General features: G+C 40.4%; 1 protein-coding gene across 2 annotated transcripts in view; it reads right to left on the reverse strand.

Moving 5' to 3' along the window:
- Positions 1 to 22,859, reverse strand: part of LOC308112593 (GDNF family receptor alpha-2-like) — a 59,738-nt gene that overhangs the window by 23,507 nt on the left and 13,372 nt on the right. The window contains exons 3-4 of one of the 2 annotated variants that reach the window (XM_080468253.1): positions 22,506 to 22,592; positions 965 to 1,343 (exon numbers count right to left, since the gene is read on the reverse strand). In XM_080468253.1, the coding sequence (XP_080324379.1) occupies positions 965 to 1,343; positions 22,506 to 22,592 (466 nt within the window). The remainder of the gene's footprint in view (positions 1 to 964; positions 1,344 to 22,505; positions 22,593 to 22,859) is intronic. The other variant, XM_080468254.1, reaches the window with a different exon arrangement.

The following is a 22,859-nucleotide window of genomic DNA, read 5'->3' on the forward strand; positions in this document are numbered from 1 at the left end:
GTCTTCCATGCCTGCTAAGGTTGGACGGCGACTTGGTGACTGAATGCCACAAACACTGCCAGGACCCGTTGCTGATTGTCACTGAATCGTATCAGCTGCCTAATCATCTGTCACAGGGAAAAAGTGGCAAAAAGTTTTCCTCTCTGTTAATTCTGACACCACGAGTATTATTTTTAGCGGTGAGCTTTCAAGGGGGCAAACACTTGGTTGAACTCCATTAGGCTCATAAATGAGCTATTAAATACTCAGAATTGCTCAAATGTCAAAATTTTAATGCTGTCAGACTAATGAATGCAGTGCACATCTCCCTCAACCAGCTGGATGTGCAGCCGACTGATGGCCGGATGTATTGCATGCTTCTGGAGGTAAAAAGATCCTGACAGCTGCTTTGGCCACAACCACTGTGTTTCACCTGTTCTCAGCAGCACTAACACAAGGAAACATGTCACGGCTGGGTGAGTGTGAATTGAATCTGGCGGCTTGAATCCAATAGAGGCTCCATGTAGGCAAAATGATCCACTAATGTTTTGTTCAGCTTAATTGAGAGTTGTCCCTTCAACTTAGACTCACATCTTCATCCTGCTGTCTCATAGCCACGGCTTCTCTGAAGGTCTAATTATTTCACAGGCCAAGTTACAAAAGAAAAATATAAAACTTTAGGACAATGTGGGAGGAAATAAATTGCCATCAAAGAAGAACATGGATCCAATTTTCTGTTTTCCTCCTTTTTTCTACGAATATAGGATGGTAATGGCCCACATGTTTGATTAAGGTAGCGTGTCTTACAGCATGATATTTTGTCAAACTGATGTACTATTCACACATACAAACAGACGTGCACAGAATTGCATCCACATACTGCATTTTCAATGCCACTTCTCACACTCAACACATACATCACGATACACTCATCTTCTGCCCTTTCAAGCCACGCTCTCTTTCTTTCTTTCTTTTTTTTTTTTACCTGCAGAGAGCATCTTGGCGACAGACCCTCTGTAGCTCCAGACAGTTGGGCTTTTCCTTATCTTTATAGGAGCAATCGGGCACAATTGTTTGCCTGCGTCGCTCAGCGCAGCCCTCAGTCTGGCAGGGGCAGAAAAGCAGCCGGTGGCTGAACTCAGGGGGAACGCGGTCCAGGAATGACCTCAAGGCCTTGTGGCAGCGCTTCCTGCTGCAGGTCTCTCCTTTGTTGGGGTCCTCTTTGCTGCAGACTGAGATGTAGGTGGAGCGTTGCCTCTTGCAGCTGCTGTTGAGGTTGCATGCTTTAGCTGCATCAAGACAGGGGTTGCAGTTTCTCTCAGCATCAGGGCAGTGGAAACTTTTTGGGGCTACCGTGAGCATTCCTGAAAGAAGACACACAAAAAAGAGAGCAAGAGAGTAAAGACATTTTCCAGTATTCATAATTATTTCTGTCTCCTGTCTGGCAGAGGTTTTCTCAGAGTACTCTGGTTCCCTCCCATAGTTAAAAAAAAACCCATATGTTTGAGGATTATTATTGACTCTGAATAGGTTTGCGTGTAAGTCTGGGTTGCTCCTGTGACAGACTGGCAACCTGTGGAGTGTTCGCACTGCTTTTGTCCATAGACAGCTGGGCTCAACCTCAGCTCTCCATGACCCTGACCTGGATAAAGTGGTATAGAATATGGAGGGATGGACTGATGTTTGTTTTAGATTTAATAAACATAAGCTTAAATATTGAATCTATAATTGGCTATTATATGCTAATGTAAACTATTTATCATTGCATATCAAAACAGATAATATTTCCTTACCTTAAAACAGTGTTGACTCAAATATGACCATAACAATATTAAAAAATATCTACTTGAACACCTTTTTATGAAAATCTACTTTAATACAAACATAAATTATGAAGCACTGGTTGGAGGATTTCTGGTAACATTTAAGCGAAACCTGAATTTAATGTCAGCACAAGGATAAGAATCTTTCCACTGAGGCTCTGACTCAACATCATTAATCTGGTATAGTTTAGACTGAACTTGGCCGCAAAGTAGTGCGAACAAATAAAACAATAATCCTTGAATCTCTGACTTCAGCACTGGAGAAGACTTTTCAATATCATCTATTCCTCCGACCGACCGTAAGCCACTGGAGGGATGCCTGCAGCCGCCTCTTCCACTCAAACTGAATTATTGATTCATTCTCTTTCAGACCTTGAGTGAAGTATGAATGAATTAAGGTATGATTCCAAATTGGATGTTAATGAATTATTCATTTACAGGTAATAGTGTGATGTGATTATTACAATTGCAGTACATTTCTAAAGTTGTCTCAGCAAGTAACCTGCACTTCTGACAAATAATGTCTTTTCAAATGGTTTTGTTATTTAACATTTAAGGATAGCACATCCCCTCCCTTCCATTCCCCATTTGTTCAATAGACATACTGTAAAGCAAGCAGAAGTCCTTGGGAAAATATTGACAAGAGAGCATATTGATGCAAGCATCAGCCAGCGGGGGAAACAACACTAAATACTGTAACATATGCTTGAAACATGCAACGTTCAAGGACTTGCCAAAGACTGTATGCTGTGATATACTTAATGGTGAACAATCCACTTATTGGGTGGTTCAAGTGCAAGATCAAGTCCCCTTCATTCTTTTTCCGTGTAATCACAAACTGAAACACAGCAATTACCCCTCAGGCGGTATATCGTAGTTGTGGAAAACAGATTATGTTATTAGATATGTTCGGGTGTCCTGAGATACGGCACATATGGCTGCATTAAGCAATAAAAAAATAAAAAGATAGAGAGAGAAAAAAACAACAAAAAACACAAACACACCTTTTCCTGAGCTATATCAGTAATAAAGCCAACTCGTGTTCACTTGTGGTACCCCTCTCTTGTATTCAGGCTTTATTAGAGAAGTTAACCTCCTTCCCCTGTAGATAATGATATTTCAGAGGTCGTGGCAGCCTGGTGACACTCAAAGAGATTCATCTCTTATTCAACAGAACCAATCTCACTCCGTGTCTATCAGAGAGCCCAGAGCAGGGAGACCATTTATTTCAGAGGCTTGTGCCGTATTGTTTCCAAGTGGTGCATTGCATGTTATCAATCCTAAAAATGGGGATACATAGACCACAGCAGGAGACGGGGAGGAATAAGCAAACCTCCGAAATTAATGATTGTGTGGTTTCAGATCAAATCAGATAAAATGAAACTCACCGCCACTGAAGAATAACAGAAGGGGAATATCAGGAGTTTATCACTGGGAGAAGAAAGCACACTTAATCTAGCTTTCCGTTAACCAGAGCTTTCATTTAGATGTATCAAGGTTAATGTAGCAGGCGCTGTGATAAACGGACCGGGCGTTGAGAGAAATGTTCTGAGTTCAACACATGTAGGTGTTCAGAGTAGTGCTGTCTCACTCAGTGTTTGTCACAGGCGGCCAGGGAAAACCTCTTCTCCTTTGTTCAAATAATAAAAGCATTAACTTGACTCTTATTAAAATAAGACATCATTGAATCATCAAAGAAACTTGTTTATCCTACCACTCTCTGAAAAGAGAGGATAAACACTCCACAACAGATGTCTGGCAGCACCGCATCCTAAGTCTTGTTAGTACAAGTGGCAGAAAAGGCAGACAGAACTGCGCTCAAATCATTTACTTATGCAACTGTAATAAACATTAAACCTAAGAGGCAGAATGTGAGACGGTGAGCCAACCTCGTGGAGCAAGGGAAACTTGTCTGATCCGCGATTAAAATGAAAGCTAAAGCGATCGCTCACTTGAGCCATGAACGAAGAAGGCCAAAGTTTACTAAAGTGGGCCAAGCTTGGCTGAAGCGGGTCCTGAAGAGGGTTAGTACGGCCCAGCTGGAGTAGAAGTTAGCAGGGCTGCTGTCCAGTGGTTCAGGCTACATTACATTGATGGATTGCAGCTCCTAAATCTCCCCTGGCCATCTGCAGGCTCTAATGTGGGCCACTGGGGGGGTCCAGGATGAAAAGAAAATAGCAGAAGGATGAGCTACTACGATTTATCTGACCAAGCAGGGCTGAAGCCACTTTTGAGGCTGCAGCGATGGACGGATTTTTACTACCTTTGATTGGGCAGCTGAGATTGAATTTGGTGCTCAACCCCAAAAGATGTCCTGGGGGCAAACATAAGACACAAAGCCCACTTGATGGCTCTGATGTGCTAACACACAAACAAGATGACGGCAGGAGCAGGAGGAGAGCAGAGCGAGGAAGCACTGGGGTGGAGGAGGGAGGGGGAGATGTTCAGTATTGTGTTACCGAGTTATAATTGATTTTCCAAGTGCATTACAATAAAGGTTTTTAGCAAACTTATTCTGCTATATGGTGAGTAGAAAGGGGTTGATAAGCTAATGATACAGGACATATAAAAATGGAAAAAGCTTTAAGAGGGGAGAGAGGAGATTTGCACAGTTGATTACAGTAGTGGACGATGACAGATACCGAGCTGAAATGAGAGGACACATACTAACAGATTGGACAACCTCTTACAGAGACATTCTGGAGGGCTTTCAATTAATCCAGCCTAATTCAGGAAAGATGTGCAACTCCTGTTGGCGATAATTAACCCACCCCATCGGCAGTGCAATCAACAGCACTGAGCATCACAATAGTCTCCACATATCTATTAACTTACCTTGCTGGCCGCTGTGCTATACATTAATGAGTGAGTGAGGCGCTGGCTGAATGAGCAGATAGAGGAGTGCGTGAGTGCACTGATTGACTGTTAGATACTATAAATGCAATCAATGTCATTAAGTGCATTCTAACTCATAAATAATGTTTTTCCTGTTATACCGTCGTGTCTACTTGCTGCAAAGCAGATGAATGTACTCTCTGCGACCACTTAACCGACCTGAAGTCTTCTTGGAAAAGATTCAACAGAGTACTGGAAACATTCCTCAGAGATTTTGATCCATATTGAGATGAAAAGGCTCACACACCTGTTGCAAATTTGTGGGGCAGCACCTTCATGACATAAATCCTCTGCTGCATCACGTCCCGAAGGAGCTCTATTTCACTGAGACCTACCGACTGTGGAGATTGTTTAAATAATGTGAAATGGTGAGCTCCGTAACACGGTGTTACTCCGTTGAAAACAGCCATTAGGAGATGGGTACACTGTGATCGTAGAGGGTCACACACGGTCAGCAAGAATACGTAGGGAGGCTGCTGGGTATAAATGATGCTCAATTGGTGCCAAGGGGCTCAAAGTGTGCCAGGAAAATATGCCCCGCACTGTCACACCACCAACAGCAGCTTGAAATGTTGACACAAAGCAGGACGATTCATGCTGTTTACGCCAAATTCTGACCCTTCTGACTGAAAGTTGCAGCAGAAATCGAAACTCATCAAACCAGGCAGTGTTGTTCATATCGCCCATTGTCCAATTTGATGAGCCAGTGCTCGCTTTAGCTTCAGTTTCGTCCTCTCAGCTGACAGGAGCGGCACCCTGTGTGGTCTTGTGCTGCTGCAGCCCATCAGCTTCAATTGTCAATGTGTTGTGCCTGCGGAGTTGCTCTGGTGCAGCCCTTGGTTGTAACAAGTTGTTATTTGAGTTATTGTTACCTTTCTTTCAGCTCAAACCAGTCTGGGCATCATTCTGTGATCCTTGTCATCAAAAAGGGATTTCACCCTGTGAATCATTGCTCACTGAATGTATTCTTTTTATACTTTCAGCTATTTTCTAAAACCCCCAAAAGACTGTGTGACAGAGAATAGCAGCATTCCTGTCAGACTTGTTCGATGTTATAAAAACATTTATAATGATGATTCATCTTCGCTTATATCACCTGTCCTGGATGCAGTGCATTAACGCATTTAACTTGCACAAATCACAAAAGTAATGACACAACATAATGTCATATACTCTTACAGATATTTAAAACATTAGACAGTGCCTCATGTGTCTGGCGAGTCATTTCTGGAGTATATTAATGCAAATAGCATCTTGCATGTTAGGGCAGTAGTACTCAGTATGGAGCTGTGGTTTTTCTAACTATGAAGCAAGAAAGAAAGTGGAAGCAGCAGATACAAAAGGTGGGACATGACTTTTCCTGGCACGTTTGTTTTCTTGTGATTTTTGAGACGACTAAAAATCACATCATGAAACAACACATGCTTATTGTAAGTGGAATCAGGACATAATCAAAATGATACGATCATTGTTTGTGCAAAACTGTAAGTGTAAAAGTCATGAAAGTTGTAAACTATACACCTGATATTTTTTAATTAAATCTGTCACAAGAAGATAAATTGTTTTTTAATTCTCCATGGTTCAAACAAAGATTTTGAAACATGAATCCAGTGACACACCTATTCCATTTAGAGACCCTTTTAAGCAAAAACTTACTCAGTTTTAACATTTTTATTAGATGTACATAGTACATAACAGTGCGTTTATCGTAATTTTTCCTTTTTTTTAATCAAATATTTAATGAGTCCCTCATGAAGGGGAGTGCACACTTGAAGTCGTGTAAAGTAGCAGGTAAACTCTCGGCAAGCACAGTGTGACATACTGATATTTTTAGGGAATACAAAACCTTAATTTACCAAGCAATTGTTTTTATTCTTGTTTATTCTTAAATGGATTAACAATTGTGCTCTTGTAATGTTTCGTTGATGTCAACAGTGGAAGAAGCGATGTTGTTGCTTATTGTGGTTTTGCATTTTGACTGTAAATAAGCCTTTAATGAGGCTCTCAACTTTATGGCAATCCTAAATTAGACCCCACTGGTTTTAGTCTAATGGAAATAACTGTCTGTTCTTTGTGTACACACAGTATAAGCAGGGTGAGAACGAAGGAGGGGGAAAGAAAGAGATGTGGGAAAGCACTTAGGTAAAACGTGTGATGGGAAATGCCGAAAGGGAGACAGGTGGAGGTAAGAAAAATTATCTTAGACTCGTGCTCTACTGAGAAAAATGTGAGAGACAATGAGAGGTGGACCTCGCACGCATAAATAGCAGGATGCGGATAAAACGTTCACATACTCCGTATCAGGATTTTGATCCCTTTTTTTCCCAAAGAGTAAGGGATCTTCCTTCCCTGTAATTGCTTCCAGTCAGCCTAATTTGAATTCTGCATTTCATATATCATCCCATTCTCGGGGGACACTGTGCTGCAGAGGGGAGTTCAGCCCAGGTTAGGAAGAGGCTCTCGGCTCCCGCTATGTTCTCAGTAATTAGGAAAGGTGCCAAAGTTTGGATTTAATATGGCCCAGGGTGAGAGTGTGAGAGCTTGTTAGGGAAGTCTTTAGTCCAGACCCCGAGGAGCATGTCAAGCATTTCTGTGTCAAAGGGCTCATCAGTCATTAGCTCTGTACTCCCTGTCGCTGTGGGGTTTCCAGACTGGAAGAAGAGGTTGCGTTGAATCTACAACATCATCTCCCTCAGCCTCGCTCTGCTAAAGTGAAAAAAACGTAAATGTTGTCGGAAGCGGATCAGCAGAGTTCATGAAGTCTTCTGTTCTTGGGGATCTATTGAATTTTACCTCAGAGGATAAAATTATTGCTGCAAAAGAAACCATCATATAGCTGAGAGACGGTAAAGGGAAATGATGACAGAACCCTCTATATTAGAGTGAGAATAAATGTGCATACGTGGAGGTGGAAAAATGGCGTCCAAAGGAATTTGAAATCATCAGAAACACTTCTAAATGCTTGAGCTGTTGCCTTCAAGCGAAGTTGTTTCTTGTGAAATTCAAAGCTTTTGCAGCTTCCTTATGGGCTCCCACCATCCAGCTTTCTTTTTTTTTCTTTTACCATCAGTGGCAATAATGGAGGACATATTGAAATAGTTGAACAAGATGTGCAATGTAGGCCCGCCTGCCCAGTATTGCGTCAATAGCCTGCTTCCTTGTTCATTACCGCCACGTAAGTGAGGAATAACTAAACCAATAACGAACTGAAACTACAAAGATGCTCTATTGTTGTTTAATTCAAACCTGTCGGAGAAATGCTGACGGTTTCAAAGGGCGTTTGATAAGTGAGCTTGGAACAACTCTCATTACTGACCCACAGAGAGAAAAGCACAGGCAGGACGAAGGGTAAACTGATTGGAAAATTCTCCACAAAATAACGAAGCTTATAAACAAAGTAATATGAATACACATGGGGACAGTTGGAAGCATACACAAATCCAATCTTGCACAAAAACAGAAGCAGAGATGCGTGCCAAAACTCCCAACAGTAAAAGAAAAAAAAACAAAAACGATTTAAGTGCTTAAATATTAGTAATTGTTATGAAGACAATGTTAAAAAAAACTCAGTCTAACATCGTGCTCAGCATGGGTTTTGCAATGTTCCTTTTTCCTCTGCTTCCTGGATTTAATTGGATGGTGGGCACGCTGAGCAGAGAGGTGAAAGGCTTAGAGCGCAGAGTTAGAAGGTCTAACTAAGGGATGTTCAACTTAATTCCTGGAGGGGCTCCTGAATGCAGGATTCTACGCTGCTCTCTGCTCCTAATAATTTAATTAGCTCAGCGCTGGGTCAAGAGAACAGAATACAACTCACATTGAGTATATTAACAATTACAGTCAATGATATCTTTTCACACTGAATGTAATATGGCGTACATTTGGGCTTTGATAAGGGTGAATTGCGGAGGAAAGCTCCTTGTACACAATGTCTTCTCGAACTGAGGATGTGACTACAGGGCTGGAAAGAAAAAAGATGATTCTGTATTGTAACACTTGCTCTTTGAACAAAGGGGGTTGAAGAAAAATGAGAATTGTTTTCGGTATCCAACAACAAAATTGCTTGTTTGTTTTCCATGATGGTTTCCTGAATACTTTCAGCCGTTTTCAAACCTTTACTCAGACAAAAACAAGCAATTTGAAGACATCAACGTGCACCCCGAGAAGCCGTGATGAGCAATTTTCACCATTTGCTTTGTTTAATAATAATTGTTTTCTGCAGCCATCCAAAGTTTCTACATCTATCAAAGAAAGGAGTCGAGCCACATCGAACAAGCAAACAGGATTCACTTTGTGAACTTACTAACCTGGGAGGGTTAATGTAACAGAACTGATACGCCATTCTGTGGCACCGCCGATACTTCATCTTTTGGTGTGATTTCTCAGATTCCCACTGGGTCATGGTACAATTTGATTAGGAACTGGAGAAAATGCACATTAATATCACTTACTGCGTTCAACTTTATAGGACGAAGCTGGTTTTAGGTAGAAGGATGATTGTCAACAGATTTCCCCAGGGCTCATCTCACGCTGCACTCCTATCAAGACTTCTGCTGCGACAAAAAATGCAGGTGCAATGTTTTTTTTGTTTTTTTTTTCCCCCCCACTGGCTTCACTCGTGTTCAAACTCTCATTTGAAGATAGTGTAGTTATTACTCTCACCCGCCACTTTATCATGTCTACTTTTCACACTATTGTGATGCAGAAAAACATCTTTGCAATACGTTGCCTTTACGAACGTGCTGTGAGTCAAAGAAATATATATTTGTTATTATGTCAATATTTCTTTGTAATATGTTGCACACTCTAATACCATACAGAGGGAGACTAAATACAACAAAAACCTCTCAACACTATGCAGACGACCTTTACACCACTACCAATTACTACCCCATATTAAACCCCTTTGACACGAGCTGTGGTTACATGGACCAAAAGTAATCCGGTTAACTGCCAACCCGATTAAATTTGCACTTCGATCTGATTATATTTTCTCCATCTGATTGAAAATAAAATCGGATCGTAAGGGGGTGTTGTAGTCCAGTTTTTGATCCGATCGCTGTCCGTGTAAACGACACATTGGGTTACTTCTTACAGTGGGGGCTTTGCATGCATGTCTGTGACGTCACTTCAGCCTAACGTCGAAGATGTGACCACGTGCACACGCCGGTGTTTTGAGAATGATGGTGGGACCAAAGCAAAGTTGGTGAGTATAAACCAACACAACATTCCGAATAGTTTATTCAGTGTTCATATTAACGAAGCAACCGGATCCTAGCATTGGAAAGAATTCAGTCAGACTGACAAAAAAAATTTCCTTATAAATGCAGCTGATGTCAACCAGTAGTGAAGATTATTGTAAATTCAGGATTTATGACAGAGATGGTATAAAATCAGATTGCATCAATCTACCTACAGAAGTGTATAAAAATTTTACTAAGTAAAAACGTCTTTCTTGCTGAGGATCTGAATTGTCAATGATATCTTTCATTTTTAAAATCCAGGAAATCTGCTTTCAACCAGTGTCTACTACCTGCAGTGGTGTGAGAGTTTAGAGTTAATCACTGCGATATGTGAAAGTTCTGTGTTACTTTGATTTTAAAATCCATTAATTTGATCTGTTTTCGTCTGGTCTGGTAAAATCTATACTTTTTTTCATAGCGATCAAAGCTACTCTACCTACAGACAGGAAGAAGAAAAAAACATCAAATAAATGTCTTTTAAATACTAAGAAAAGCAGGCCAGCCAAAACTTTTGCATCGATAGTGGGATTAAAATGAATAACCAAACTCATGCACCATGCATACACTGCGTAAAAATGATAAATACATAAATCCTTTCTGGTGTTAAAGAAAGTCACCATTGCTATCAGCTGTTGGGATCTATGAACCTAGAACTCTGATGAGTCTTCATATGAAGCCATGCACTAGTTACACCTGTTATGGTTCAGTGATGAAAATATATTTTAGTATTGTTATATGTCTTCATGACAAATACATTGGATTCTTATCAGGTTTATGACCTTTTAACAATGATTTGCTTCTCAACAATGCATGGTATACTGCACCCTGAAAGACTAATCTCCATGCTGTCCTGCTCAACATTATCACAAAGTACAAGCCCGAAAACAAATTCATCTTCAATTTAAAGCCTCTTCATCATCTCCAGCTTGAGTGGACCTTCTTTTTTCCCTTTGTAAGGGCAGAATTACAGCAGAGCTGTTGCACTCAATCACACTGGATCACAGCTAATGAAGTATCTGATGGTGATGTAGTGAAGTGTATATTGAACAAATCCAAGAAATCCTAGTGGTATGAGTATTGCTTTTGAACTGAAAGTTCAGGTGACTGATGTGTCTTTGTTTTCCATAATTAAAACCCTATATATAGAGGTCTATCCAAATCCAGTATACTACAAGCTTCATACAACACTCAAGATGCTTTTGATAAACATATCACCCGTAAAACACTGAGACTAAGAGCAGGAGGACAATGAATAAAGGAATCTTGTTAAAAACAACTCTGTTGCTACAAGTTGAGGGTCGTCATGCTGTTGTTCCACTGTGTGGTTGAACAGAGGGCCTGTGACGTGCCCTTTGCATTCATCCTTTCATTTACCCCAGTTGTCTTTGTTAAAGTGTTTTTTCACTTAAGATACTGAAATGACAACAAAAAAAGAGCCATACTTGTCCAGCGTCTTTCTCTCTGGTCGCTACTTTAGTTGCTCACGATGCTAGACGAAACACATATTGTGAAGTATTATTGATTTTTTTAAGAATATGAGATTGCACCTACTGCTTCCCATGAGTTTGTGAGGCAGAGATGTCACTTTTTGGTTTTTCTTGTTGTCATAATAACACAGCTTTTGCTAGAATGTTGATAAGAAAGTGGTTTTATTTATTTCATTATTTCTGTGTTTTCACCTGTTTCCTTCACTTAAGTGTTTGATATACAGAAATCAGACACCATACACTGGTGTAATGGTAAAGACGGTTGCATTAAATGGCTTGGTGGCCTTTCAGTGTGGAGTTTGCATGTTTTCTCTTGTCTCTTGTCCCTCGGATGACCATAAACAAACCGTGAAACTTTCACTGAACTGTTGATCTTAAAGTGATTTTATTTCAGTTTTTTGAACATTTCTATTTCTCTCACTTAGTGTTGAAGCGAGATTATTCTGGGTTTGGGGGCCTTTCTGTGTGGGGTTTGCATGTTCCTTTCATGTGTGGGTTTTTCCAAACAACTCCACTCTGCTCCCTCAGACCACAAAGAGTCTGTGTGGCTTTGTTTGTGCTGTGGCCGACTGACTTGCCCTAGGTGTGCCCTGCCTCTTGTCTGCTATAAGCTGGGAGCAGCTACAGCCTCCGGCGACCATAAGGTGGAGGAAGTAGTATAGGAGATGAATGGATGGAAGTCTGCAGCACTTACTGTGGTAAATTTAAACCCAACAAAGAACTGCAACAGATGGATCCATACGCTGGCGTCCTGACCCTTGGCCGAAGTCACACAAAATGGCAGCGATCCCATCCAAGCACAAAATGATCCGAGGCCTCTTCCTGAATCCGTCACATAGAGGGACCGAACGCTTTGATGCTTTTTCACTTTGCAACAGTTGCCCACTAACTACTGCTGTAGTCCGAATTTATTACAGGTTTCTCAGATAGTTTTGACATGGTGACAAACTGGGCATCCTTGCAGGATGCTGAGTGTTTACTGGAGCTGTCACACACATCCCCAGATGAAAATGTGTGTATATATATATATATATATATATATAAAATATATATACACACACACTGCTTCTATCAATCATCTGCTTTATCTGTCAAAAGGTAGCCTTTGCTCCGACAGTGGCAGCGTGACATGCATCACAGGTCACAAAAGTCAACTGTACCTGGCAACAATATGACTGCTTCAGCAGAATACAGAGAAGGTATGCAGGAGCGCAGCATCACACCCCCTGACAGAAACCAGATTGGGGCAGACTGAGCCAAAAAGTGGCAAAATCTATCTGACACTGAACGTGCTGGATGAGAAAGGGAGCAAAGCAAAGCCAAACTGTGTCAAATCTCTCGAGCTGAGCCAAACGGACTAGCTGTCCTCTCCGAAGTAGTAACAAGGTCAAGAGACACACTAAATACACCCGATGTTCTTGTCTGCCCACTCACTGTAAAATAACTAGAGAAATGTTTTTTTTTTTAAGGGACTGGTCATCTTGTGACTTTCTCCACCCTCGTTTGTTGGTCATAAATAGCCTGAAGTCAGTGTTAGCAGTGCTGTCCTTCACTGTACCGTACATAATTGAATCTACAATATAATAAATAAATAAATGATAATACAAATATTTCCCAAATATTCACAATCCTGTAATTAGGCAGTAGTATTTTGTTAATGGCAATATTACAAGCATTTTTCTCATCTCACCCTGTAACTTTACTCATACTTTTATGACTCTTAGTTACCAAAACCTTTAGATCTACATAACAATGGCTCATCAGTTTAAATATTTTTCAAGAGGAAATAACTTTTTGGATCACTGTTTATCAACCAAACAAACTGCCATTGTGTACCTTTATCTAATGTTATTGTTTCTTAAAGAAATGTGCTCTGATGGTATTTAGTTTACCACTGTTTTGAAATTTTATCGATACAGCAATTAAATGCAGTAAATTCAACTCGTACACTGAGTGGTTTTCAGAAGAGTACTTTGTGTTTTTACTTGAGTACTGTGATCGCATGCAACTTATGCAATGTACCAGCACGTTGGCTCCCTGTAGTTGTCTTAAAGTGTTTTATACCAAAGAATAAAGATGTGTTGGTTTGCTACTTGTACTTGAGTGCATATTTATTTTTTTGGTCTTTTCACCTCTGGTACTAACAGCATTTAATTGTCTCTCTCAGTAAGGGCAGTTGAGTGCACAAAGCTGTTTTATTGTGTTGCCGTGACACATTAGCCGAGCTGTCAGCACAGTGTGGGTCAGTCGAATGACCCATTTACTCATTCAGGTCTGGTGATGATATCTCAGGTAGTTAGAGTAAGATACTCTATCATAATGTTGATTAATGAGACAGTCCTCCAGAAAATGAGAGAGCGAGAGAGAGAGAGTGAGAGAGAGAGAGAGAGAAACTTGCATCACATAAACTTCAGTAAATGTGACAGTGTTGAGTTTCACAAAAGTAATCCCGAACTAGTCCATCACTGCTAAAAGTTACATTGGCATCACAGCAGTTTCTAGTTCAGCTCCTTAGTGGTGTGAGGTGTACAGCAGTGGAGCGACTGAGCTTTACAGAGTGTCACCACTCTGTCATCACAGCAAAGACATCCCTGGAAAAAAAAAGAAAAGAAACTGTCTCACAGCAGCCGATAGCGATGCTCTTGTCAGTTCAGGATGCGACAGTGCAGCGCATTGTTGGTGACGAAACACTGCTGATGCAGGTGCACGATACCAGGGAAGAGCACAATTCATTTCTGCCCATCTGACAAAGCCGGCCGAGGCTCTGTTGTCATCCCTGTTGCTGAAGAAATATGGATGAGGAGAAATATAGCTACTGACCTTATTCCATGGGACAGATCCCACAGGGTTAAGTGTACTCCTTGTCTTTACGTCTCTGAGGGTACAGTGCAAGCAAAATGCAAGCCCATTCAAAGATATGCAAAAATGAGCAGCTATGGCTGCACGGTCCCATTAAAAGGAGAGTGTGTGTGAAAGCGTGTGTGAAATAGTTTCACAGGTATCACTTGGGGCAGTGCAGGGGAAAAAAAAAAAAGAGCCTCCATATGTCCCGTTTCATTTCAAACCCAGTGTCAGTATATATAGCAATATAGGATTCTTTTTCATTTCTATCACAACTTCTGTCCCCTTATCTTCCCTCCAGACAAAAACTTTTAAAATAGCAAAGATTATTTTTCAATTTTCCACCTTTCCTCTTGGAGACTACACATCCACCTGTCCTCATCAACCGATCAGATAACACATATTCCCCGGGTCTCTACACAGTTTAACATTAACAGACGTGATTATAAGTACCTTTCTGATGTGTCGTGATCGAACTGAGACGTATTTCCATGAAAACAAGTGTGTAATTACTTATCTGTTTGCCTGTGGTTTTCTCTCAGCGCTACAATCAATTACTCTGTCGTCAGAAATGATAAATAATGAGGAAAGCTTGCAGCTAAACAGATTTTGGAGAGCAAATCCAATATTTCAGCTCAGAAGGATAGGGGAAACAGTTGAAGCAAAATGGATACAGTAATGAGTCCCCTGTTGTATCTTGATATGTGGAGGTGCGGTGTGGAGCACTCTTTTTTTCATCAGGGCACTTAAACTTGTATGCTTAATCCAAACACTACCAGCTGTACTTTTTGCTTGTATTTTGCTTGATTTTAAGTTTGCAGGCTGTCTCAACGCAGACATCATCACTTTAGACCATCAGTGATACTGTCGTAAAAAATGTAAATTTGCATGCAACACAGAGAAGTCTATTTGCTCTATGTGTTTGTGTTTGCTTAATTGGAATTTTACATTATTCATCTGAATGTATAAGAAAAAAACAAAACATCATTAACATTTAAAATATTCACCATTCACTATTGTATTTATTGGTAATATTCAACAGGAAATGTTTTTGAAATGGCTTTCCTCACAAGAGCTTTCAGCAAGAGAGTTAGGCAGAAATACTGTATCAATTAAAAAGGCAGTGTGTTTGATTAAACTTTCATATTTCTGGTGAAAAACAAACAAACTCGTCACAATAGAGAGGGGATATTTCAGATTTGATTAGCATCTTCAGTAGCCTGCAATGAACTTGTTTTAACCAACAAGAAAATCTAAAAAACTCAGAGTAACTAGAACGGGCACTCGGTAGACCGCATACCTTCACCAACGCCACATTTGTTTGCGGAACCGAGTTAGCATCACTAGTATGACAGCCATTAGCTCATGTTTGTGCTGATTAGGTAGGTCAGGTAGCAACACCACTATGTGAAACAGTGAGCACAGAGTGTCTCCATGGCAACAGACGCTGATCTCCTCTGATCTCCTCCGTGAGGTGCCTCTCTCATCTGCTTTGTATGGGAAATTTGTTCAAATCTTTTGGGGATTTATTCGAAAACTATTAGCCGTGAACATCCCAAAATCTAAAATTGATTGGTCCTTGGATGATGACAAATCTTACTTAAAAATTTCATCCAATTCAGGTTAATAGTTTTTGTGAAAAGTTGGGAAAATACATACATACATACATACATACATACATACATACATACATACATACATACATACATACATACATACATACATACATACATACATACATACAAACCAATAACTAAATATACACAGACGACAACATAACCTTCGTTGACAAAGGTAATCAGATAATAATAATAATCTGCTTAAAAGAAAAAACGTGTTTATCTGTTTTAGTCCTTTATTGGATGATGTACATAGTGAAGTGAGCCAAACTTCCCCTTATTTTAAAGATATCTGACTGTTTGAAAATTGGGATTTTACTGTCTGAGTGTTAGTTATGTTGAGGGTTTTCGTTTGAAATTAAATGAATCTCTCCACTCAAGGACTGACACTTTTATCTATCTTCCACTGCTGTGCGTCATGTTTTTTGTCTTCTGTCTTTCTCTCACTTTATGACTATTTTACTACTGTTTTCCTTTGTACACATCCGCGGATGTAAAGGAAAGTAATATCGCAGATCAAACATTCACAAACTCTTTAGAGTTTTGGGGGGGGAAATCCAAGGGCCCGATTTACCAAGATCCTGCATAAGTGAAACTAAATTGTACGCTCATGTAAATAGATTGCGGGTTCTCTTTGCATGCTTTCTTTTGGTGATCTACTGAGAATAATACCATAAGTGACAACAAGTCCAAAGTATTTAAACAGGGATTTTGCATGCTTTACACATTGTTTATATTAAAATGACCAGCTTGAAGCTACATCATTTCCATGTTCAACCGCTTGAGGTTATTGTGAAGTGATTAAAAGCACTGAGCCCACCAAGCACAAAAATGGGGAGATTTTAATTCCTTTTAGTAAAATCTGCAAACAAAAGCCTTGGGCAGCCAGCAGAGGAAAGCCTCTCACCACAATAATAACATGTCCGCTAAAGGCTGAGCTGATTTGCACCACATTTCCAAATTCTGTAAAAACAGATGCAATGAATAAACATTGTAAGTGCTCTCAGATGTAGTAAATCACATTGTGCAATGGACATTAATCACCAAAAACCCCTCCCTATACAGTGGGACACGCCTAATATCCCATATTTATGAAGGCAAATACACTAAATGGATAGTTTGTGTCATTTGACACAAATGACTTGACTGCCGGTCTGTCCTGTTAGAAGAGCAGCTGGGCCACCCTATTCCAGTGTCACCTGCACTTTGCTTGTTAGGTGATCTCACAGAAATTAAAAGAGAAAAAAATGAGTCCTGCATGCTCCTGGTTTCCCTAAACCTCGCAAAAAAGGCGATCCTCATGAACTGGAAATCCAAAAGTAATCTGAATGTAAAGTTATTTAAACTTTACTTCGAGACCACATCACATTGGAGAGAATGTCTGCTTGTAGGAAAAATCATTCAACACAATTTGAGTCGACATGGTCCCCAATAATTAAATGCACCATGTAGCCCTGTGGGGGGGCGGTGGCTCCACTCCGGGGCTCTAGGGGCCGTCAGTGGCTGGGGCGTCGTGGCTTGGGTGGTTGGCTGCTCTGCGGGCTGGGAGAGGCGCTCGTGTCTATGCTGGGGAGGCTGCAGAACTGGTCTGGGGAGTGCTGGGGGATGTGTGTGGGGGGTTCTGCTCTGGGCTGGTGGTGGATCCGCTGGGGTGGGGTGGGGGTGCTAGGCGTCGGGCCCCGGCTGGGCCGTTGTGCCGGGGTGGGCTTGTGTGGGACTTCGGGGCCCTGGGGGCGGGGTGCCTTCTCCTCCCTAGTGGGGGTGCCCGCTGCGGCGCTCCGGGTCTGTCTCGCTCCCGGATCTGGGCGGGTGAGGGACGGTTGGACTCCTGGTTCTGGATGGACAGCCGACTCAGAGTGACCTCCAGGGTCAGAAACATGGGAGAAGGGTGTGTGTGTGTGTGTGTGTGTGTGTGTGTGTGTGTGTGTGTGTGTGTGTGTGTGTGTGCGTGTGTGTGTGTGTGTGTGTGTGTGTGTGTGTGTGTGTGTTGGCAGTTGGAAAGTATTTGGATCAGTGTGATAACTGTTAATAATATATGTAGCACTAACAAGAGTATTATATGTTGTTGCCCCCCCCCCCCCTCTCTCCCCCCCTCAATCTTCTCTCTTCTCTCTCTCTCTTTGAGCGTTCCCCCCCCGGTCGTGTACGGCAGCCATGCCAACCTCTAATAAAGGCAGCAACAGGAGGAGACTTCAAGTCTCTTCCTGAGGCAAGAGCAAAAACTGTTCTGACACCGGAAGGTTCTCAATCACATCATATTGTTTTGCCCAAGCTGCCAAACAGGACAAGGGTAAGAAAAAAAAAACACGCGTGTATGCGCCCAATATTACATTTGAGTCTGTTTTTACATGCCAAAACCTTTAGTAGATCAGGCAGAGTATGAAATCAATATCTCATGATTAACTGCTGTTACCTGATAAAGCATAAGATATTATACGGATAACCTCAGAATTCATGTCATGAACAGATTTTTTGCACGTTCAAATAGATTTAATGCTGTAGACTCCTGCCGGTTGGAGTTGATATCCGTAGCTGGTTGTTGTGGAGTAAACTCTACAAGGTTGAAAGATGATAGCAGGTTCCAGAAACTCAGCCAAACATTTAGTGACTGAAATGTTGGTCAATGGAGTAGAAAATGATAGATACTCATTGGAAAAAATACAAACTTAATTATATTTTGAAAATGATCTGCCACTGATGAAAAGATAAATGGAGAAGTATCTTATGGGAATAATAAAAAAAAACTTATTTTTCCTTTATTGTTCATTCAAAGTAAGTATTGAAATTTGATCATCTCAACATGTTGTCTTGGTGCAATAGCTGTATATCTTTCATTAATGTTCTTGTGTTTGAGAATACAATAATTTTCTTTGACTATTGAGATTACAGAGCATATGGTGATTTACAAATGTATTAAAAGTCACGCTGTTTTCATGGTGTGAGCTGAGATTGGTTGTTTCTACCTCACACTGTGGTTAACTCAACAGTTAGAAGTGATTTTACGCGGCCGCCCAGCTGAGCAGCTCTGACCTCTTGTGTTATTACAAAGCTCTCCAGCCGAAAGGAGCCAGAAACACAGACAAACAAAGTGTTTTCAGCGTGCAGCAGTCACACTAGCATTTTAATACGCACATATGAAAAGTGTTGACAGCTGATAGATAATATTATTAAAGTTAATTAACATAACTAAAGTGAACATCAATCAGCAGTTTCAGTGAAGTGCAGCCTGAAAAAGTTGATTTGACCAAATTTACGCAGAGTCGCCTGGACCTTGCCCTCATGAGAAAAACAATATAATTCAAATAATACTATAGAATGATAAAAACAGTAAGCACTCATGCCAACTCCATGCAAAGACTGGCGCATTTGTGACGTCTAAAATAAATTTGCTCCACATTGGTTTGGTGCATGCTCCCACTGGCAGCCGATGACTCACAGCGGCACGGTGAAGGGCTGCCTGTGGATCAGTGGAAGTGTGTCAGAGGGACCTGACTTCAATTAATTTACAAAGACTTACGTAAAAAGAGATGTGTCACGCACACTTTTATTTAAATATAGTTCTCAAAAAGACAAAACACGTTGCAGCTTGTAACCATTTCCGTGCGAGTGTGCTTCATTACGAGCAGAAGTGTATTTTCCTAAACACGAGGCGGTAACAGTAAAATGTCCACATCTATAAAAATAAAAATTTTGTAGTCAACTATCACACGAAAGACTATAAAACTTCATGGATGAAGTTTCTAGTCAGCTGTTGATTCCCTATTGCCAATAAACAGTTAGAACTTGGGCCCATCGCCGTTGCATCACCTCCAGCGGGTGTTACAGCCGACGTTAAAGTGAAATGACTGGTCATTTAAACACTCCTCTAGCACACAAGCAAAACAAACCAGTGAGAAATTAGGTTGACTGCGTGTGACTACATAAAATCTGTTGGCTCATGTCTTCAATCCAAATGAGGCTTCAAAACATCTTCCCACATTAAAATAACAAATTCTGAGGATTTTTGCAGCCGTGGCTGAGCTATGCACTTTCTGAATGTTTTCTCAATTAAGACGCATTTAAATTAAGGAAGGTAGTTTGGCATCGTCCCTTAAAACTCCAAACTAATCAAAGCTTTCACTTTTTCATACTTATTCAGGTGGACTCTCCCATTTTTCAAACGTATCAAACGAGCACATTTTCAAAAACAAGTGATACACTGCTGATTTTAAGCTAAAGGGATTATGCAAAAGAGAGTGTCTTTCTTGTACCTCCCAGTTATAAAACAAAGCAAGATACATCAGCCAAGAGAAAAGGGAAATATGCTGTTTGCAGTGTTTGTAGATTGCTTTGGGCAACAAAAATAAGAAAAAAAGAAAAACATAAGACGACGTCCTCCGGAAATTCCTGTCAGAACTGGATGAAAGAAGACAACTGAATTTTTAAGTGATGGTCGCCTGTGGATGTGTCATTGGACAGACATCGTCCTTGCGTCCAAACCCGTCTATTGCACAACTCGCAGTGAATTCCTGCGTCTTATAATAAGATCCGCATTGATTAGTGATACCATGATGATAGTAACCAGTAGATTAAAGAGCGGGACATAGTTCTCCTGCTGAGTGCTGCGCTGTTTAATTAGTAACCCAAAGAGGAAATCAAACTGAAAGCCAAATCAATAGCCGAGAAAAAAGTGGGATGGTGCTTTGAGAGTATTTACCTCCCAAGCCCACAATTGTATACCACAAAATATATGAAACCACAAACACATAATGTATCGAGGACAGTTGAGTGGTGGACCGCCACAGTGGCTTTGAAACTTTTACGATTTCCTCCCTTCATGACAGATGTTTAACATCAACTTCTTAAACAGACTACATCAACCATGTCGTACTCAACAGAGTGCAAGTTACTGAAGATCACAGTGTGATTAGTCATCATCATTTAAAAGTGTTTGAATTGAATAAAAATGTGCTTGAGAAAGTAGTGTATTGACTGATTATTGTAGTATTACTGTGACATGTTCACCAGAGTCAAACTCCTATTAGATCATGAGGGGCTGAAACAAAGATGCCCGTCTCCTGGTAATGTGAATGTTTACAGAGTCGATTTTAATGTTGTTCATATTGTGTGAAGTTGCCACAAATCATTATGTTATAAAAAAAGAAATAAAAGTCAAACTTGTAATAAGTAATTTAAACAGGACATGAAACTTAATATGTCCTTGATTTAACTGTCATATTCCTGTATGATTTTCATTGTAAAAAAATATATTCAGTATTAAAGAACTTAATAACTGACAGTACTTAGTTAGTTTTGCGACAATGATTAGTTTAGCTTATAAATAAATATACTAACTACACAATTAATACACTTACATCCACTTATTTTCACCATGAATATTGAAGAGAGAGGTCCGCGGCGGTCATCAAGTTAAGGAAATGTCCATATTTATTTAATGTATATGTTGAAAACATGGTATGAACAACTTTTTGTGTGAATAAACATTAAGAGCAATCTGAAATCCTGCAATCTGCCACTGCGTTTCTCTCCAGACTAATGCTGGCTGCTCACTTCGTTGGCCAAAGAAATGCTGCAGCCTTCAACGTGCATGTTTTCACAATCTCATCCCTGTCATGTACCTTTCATTAAATTTGCTATTTCGCGAGCAATAAGTTACATACTTTTCTTGGAAAATTTGCTGTAAATGTCTTTGTTTTAATTTCAACTTGTGGATTTACATCTAAATCAGACCTTCTGGTGGGCCGGTTTTTGGCCTCCCAAACCGTATGTCTGTTATTGACGGTCACCGGACTTACTCACTCATTAGGTTGAAGTAATCAACATCAGTCATCAGAACTTAAAATAATGAAAACTGTAATAAATGTGGTTTTGTATGGAAACATAATGTTCATCTTTTAATCTACCACAATCAGTTTGAGTTGAAAAGTGTTGCTTTTTTTTTTTTTTATCACTACTGATAATCAAATGTGAGTAATTGTGATTGATCAAATCGAATGCATTTTTATTTTTGTCATTCACTCATGACAAAATTAGGGTTTATTTATTAGCTGTAATGCTTCATAGGTACTGTGGTTGCAGCCAAATAACATATTTTACAACTGAACATGTCTCATATTCATTTTGGAACAAAGCTGGTGTCCTCCAATGAGAGGAGTTTCATGAAATAGTAACGGAACTTCTCTTTAGTGCACATTTTAGCTTCAGATTATTCTGATGCTAAAAGTGTTAATTGATTTGCAGAGACCTGGATAATGTATGAAGGAGCTCCCAGTTGGGAACAGAAAAGCAAAATGGCGGCTTCCGGCGGCGCCGTCTTATTGCTGCTGTCAGTCGAGGAAAAGAGACAAACAAGCCTGTCATCTCATACATCAGACAAGAGGGGATGAAAAGAAGCTCAAAAGGTACAATTTATTTTCACTCTGCATTCATGCACATTTGATGCACAGTCGTTACATTTTCCTTCAATTAACATCCAGAGCAACCGCTCCAACTGTTTCGAAGCTTAAAATTACCGATGGCGAGTCTACTTCACTGATGAGGTATAATTTATTCAAATGAGAATGAGCAAAACATACGAGGATAACCAAAACCGCTCAATATGTTGAGTGACCTCAGGCCTACCTGAGGAGATGGAAGCCAAGCGGAAGGCGTCGGGGTGCCGGTTTGGTGCTACGGGTTCGTACGGAGAAGAGTCCTCCATGTCTCCCCCTGAAACAACAGTGACAAAAATAAATCACTATCACTCAGGATGAGGAATTGCCCTTCACTTAATCTGATCATCAGAACACAAACACTCTGCGAGGATTCATTGTAACTTGATGAAACCTGAGAAGTAAACAAAACAAGCTTGCTAAACTCTTTCTGTGGTTTATTATTTCACACAAATAAATATAGGAAATTAAACTTTTGTTTAGTCTTTTAATGAGACGAGGCCAGCTGCGTGCCTGCTTTGGGTTTATATGAAACTGTGTTGAG

This window comes from Lipophrys pholis (genome assembly GCF_963383615.2).
Source record: "Lipophrys pholis genome assembly, chromosome: 7".
NCBI lineage: Eukaryota > Metazoa > Chordata > Actinopteri > Blenniiformes > Blenniidae > Lipophrys > Lipophrys pholis.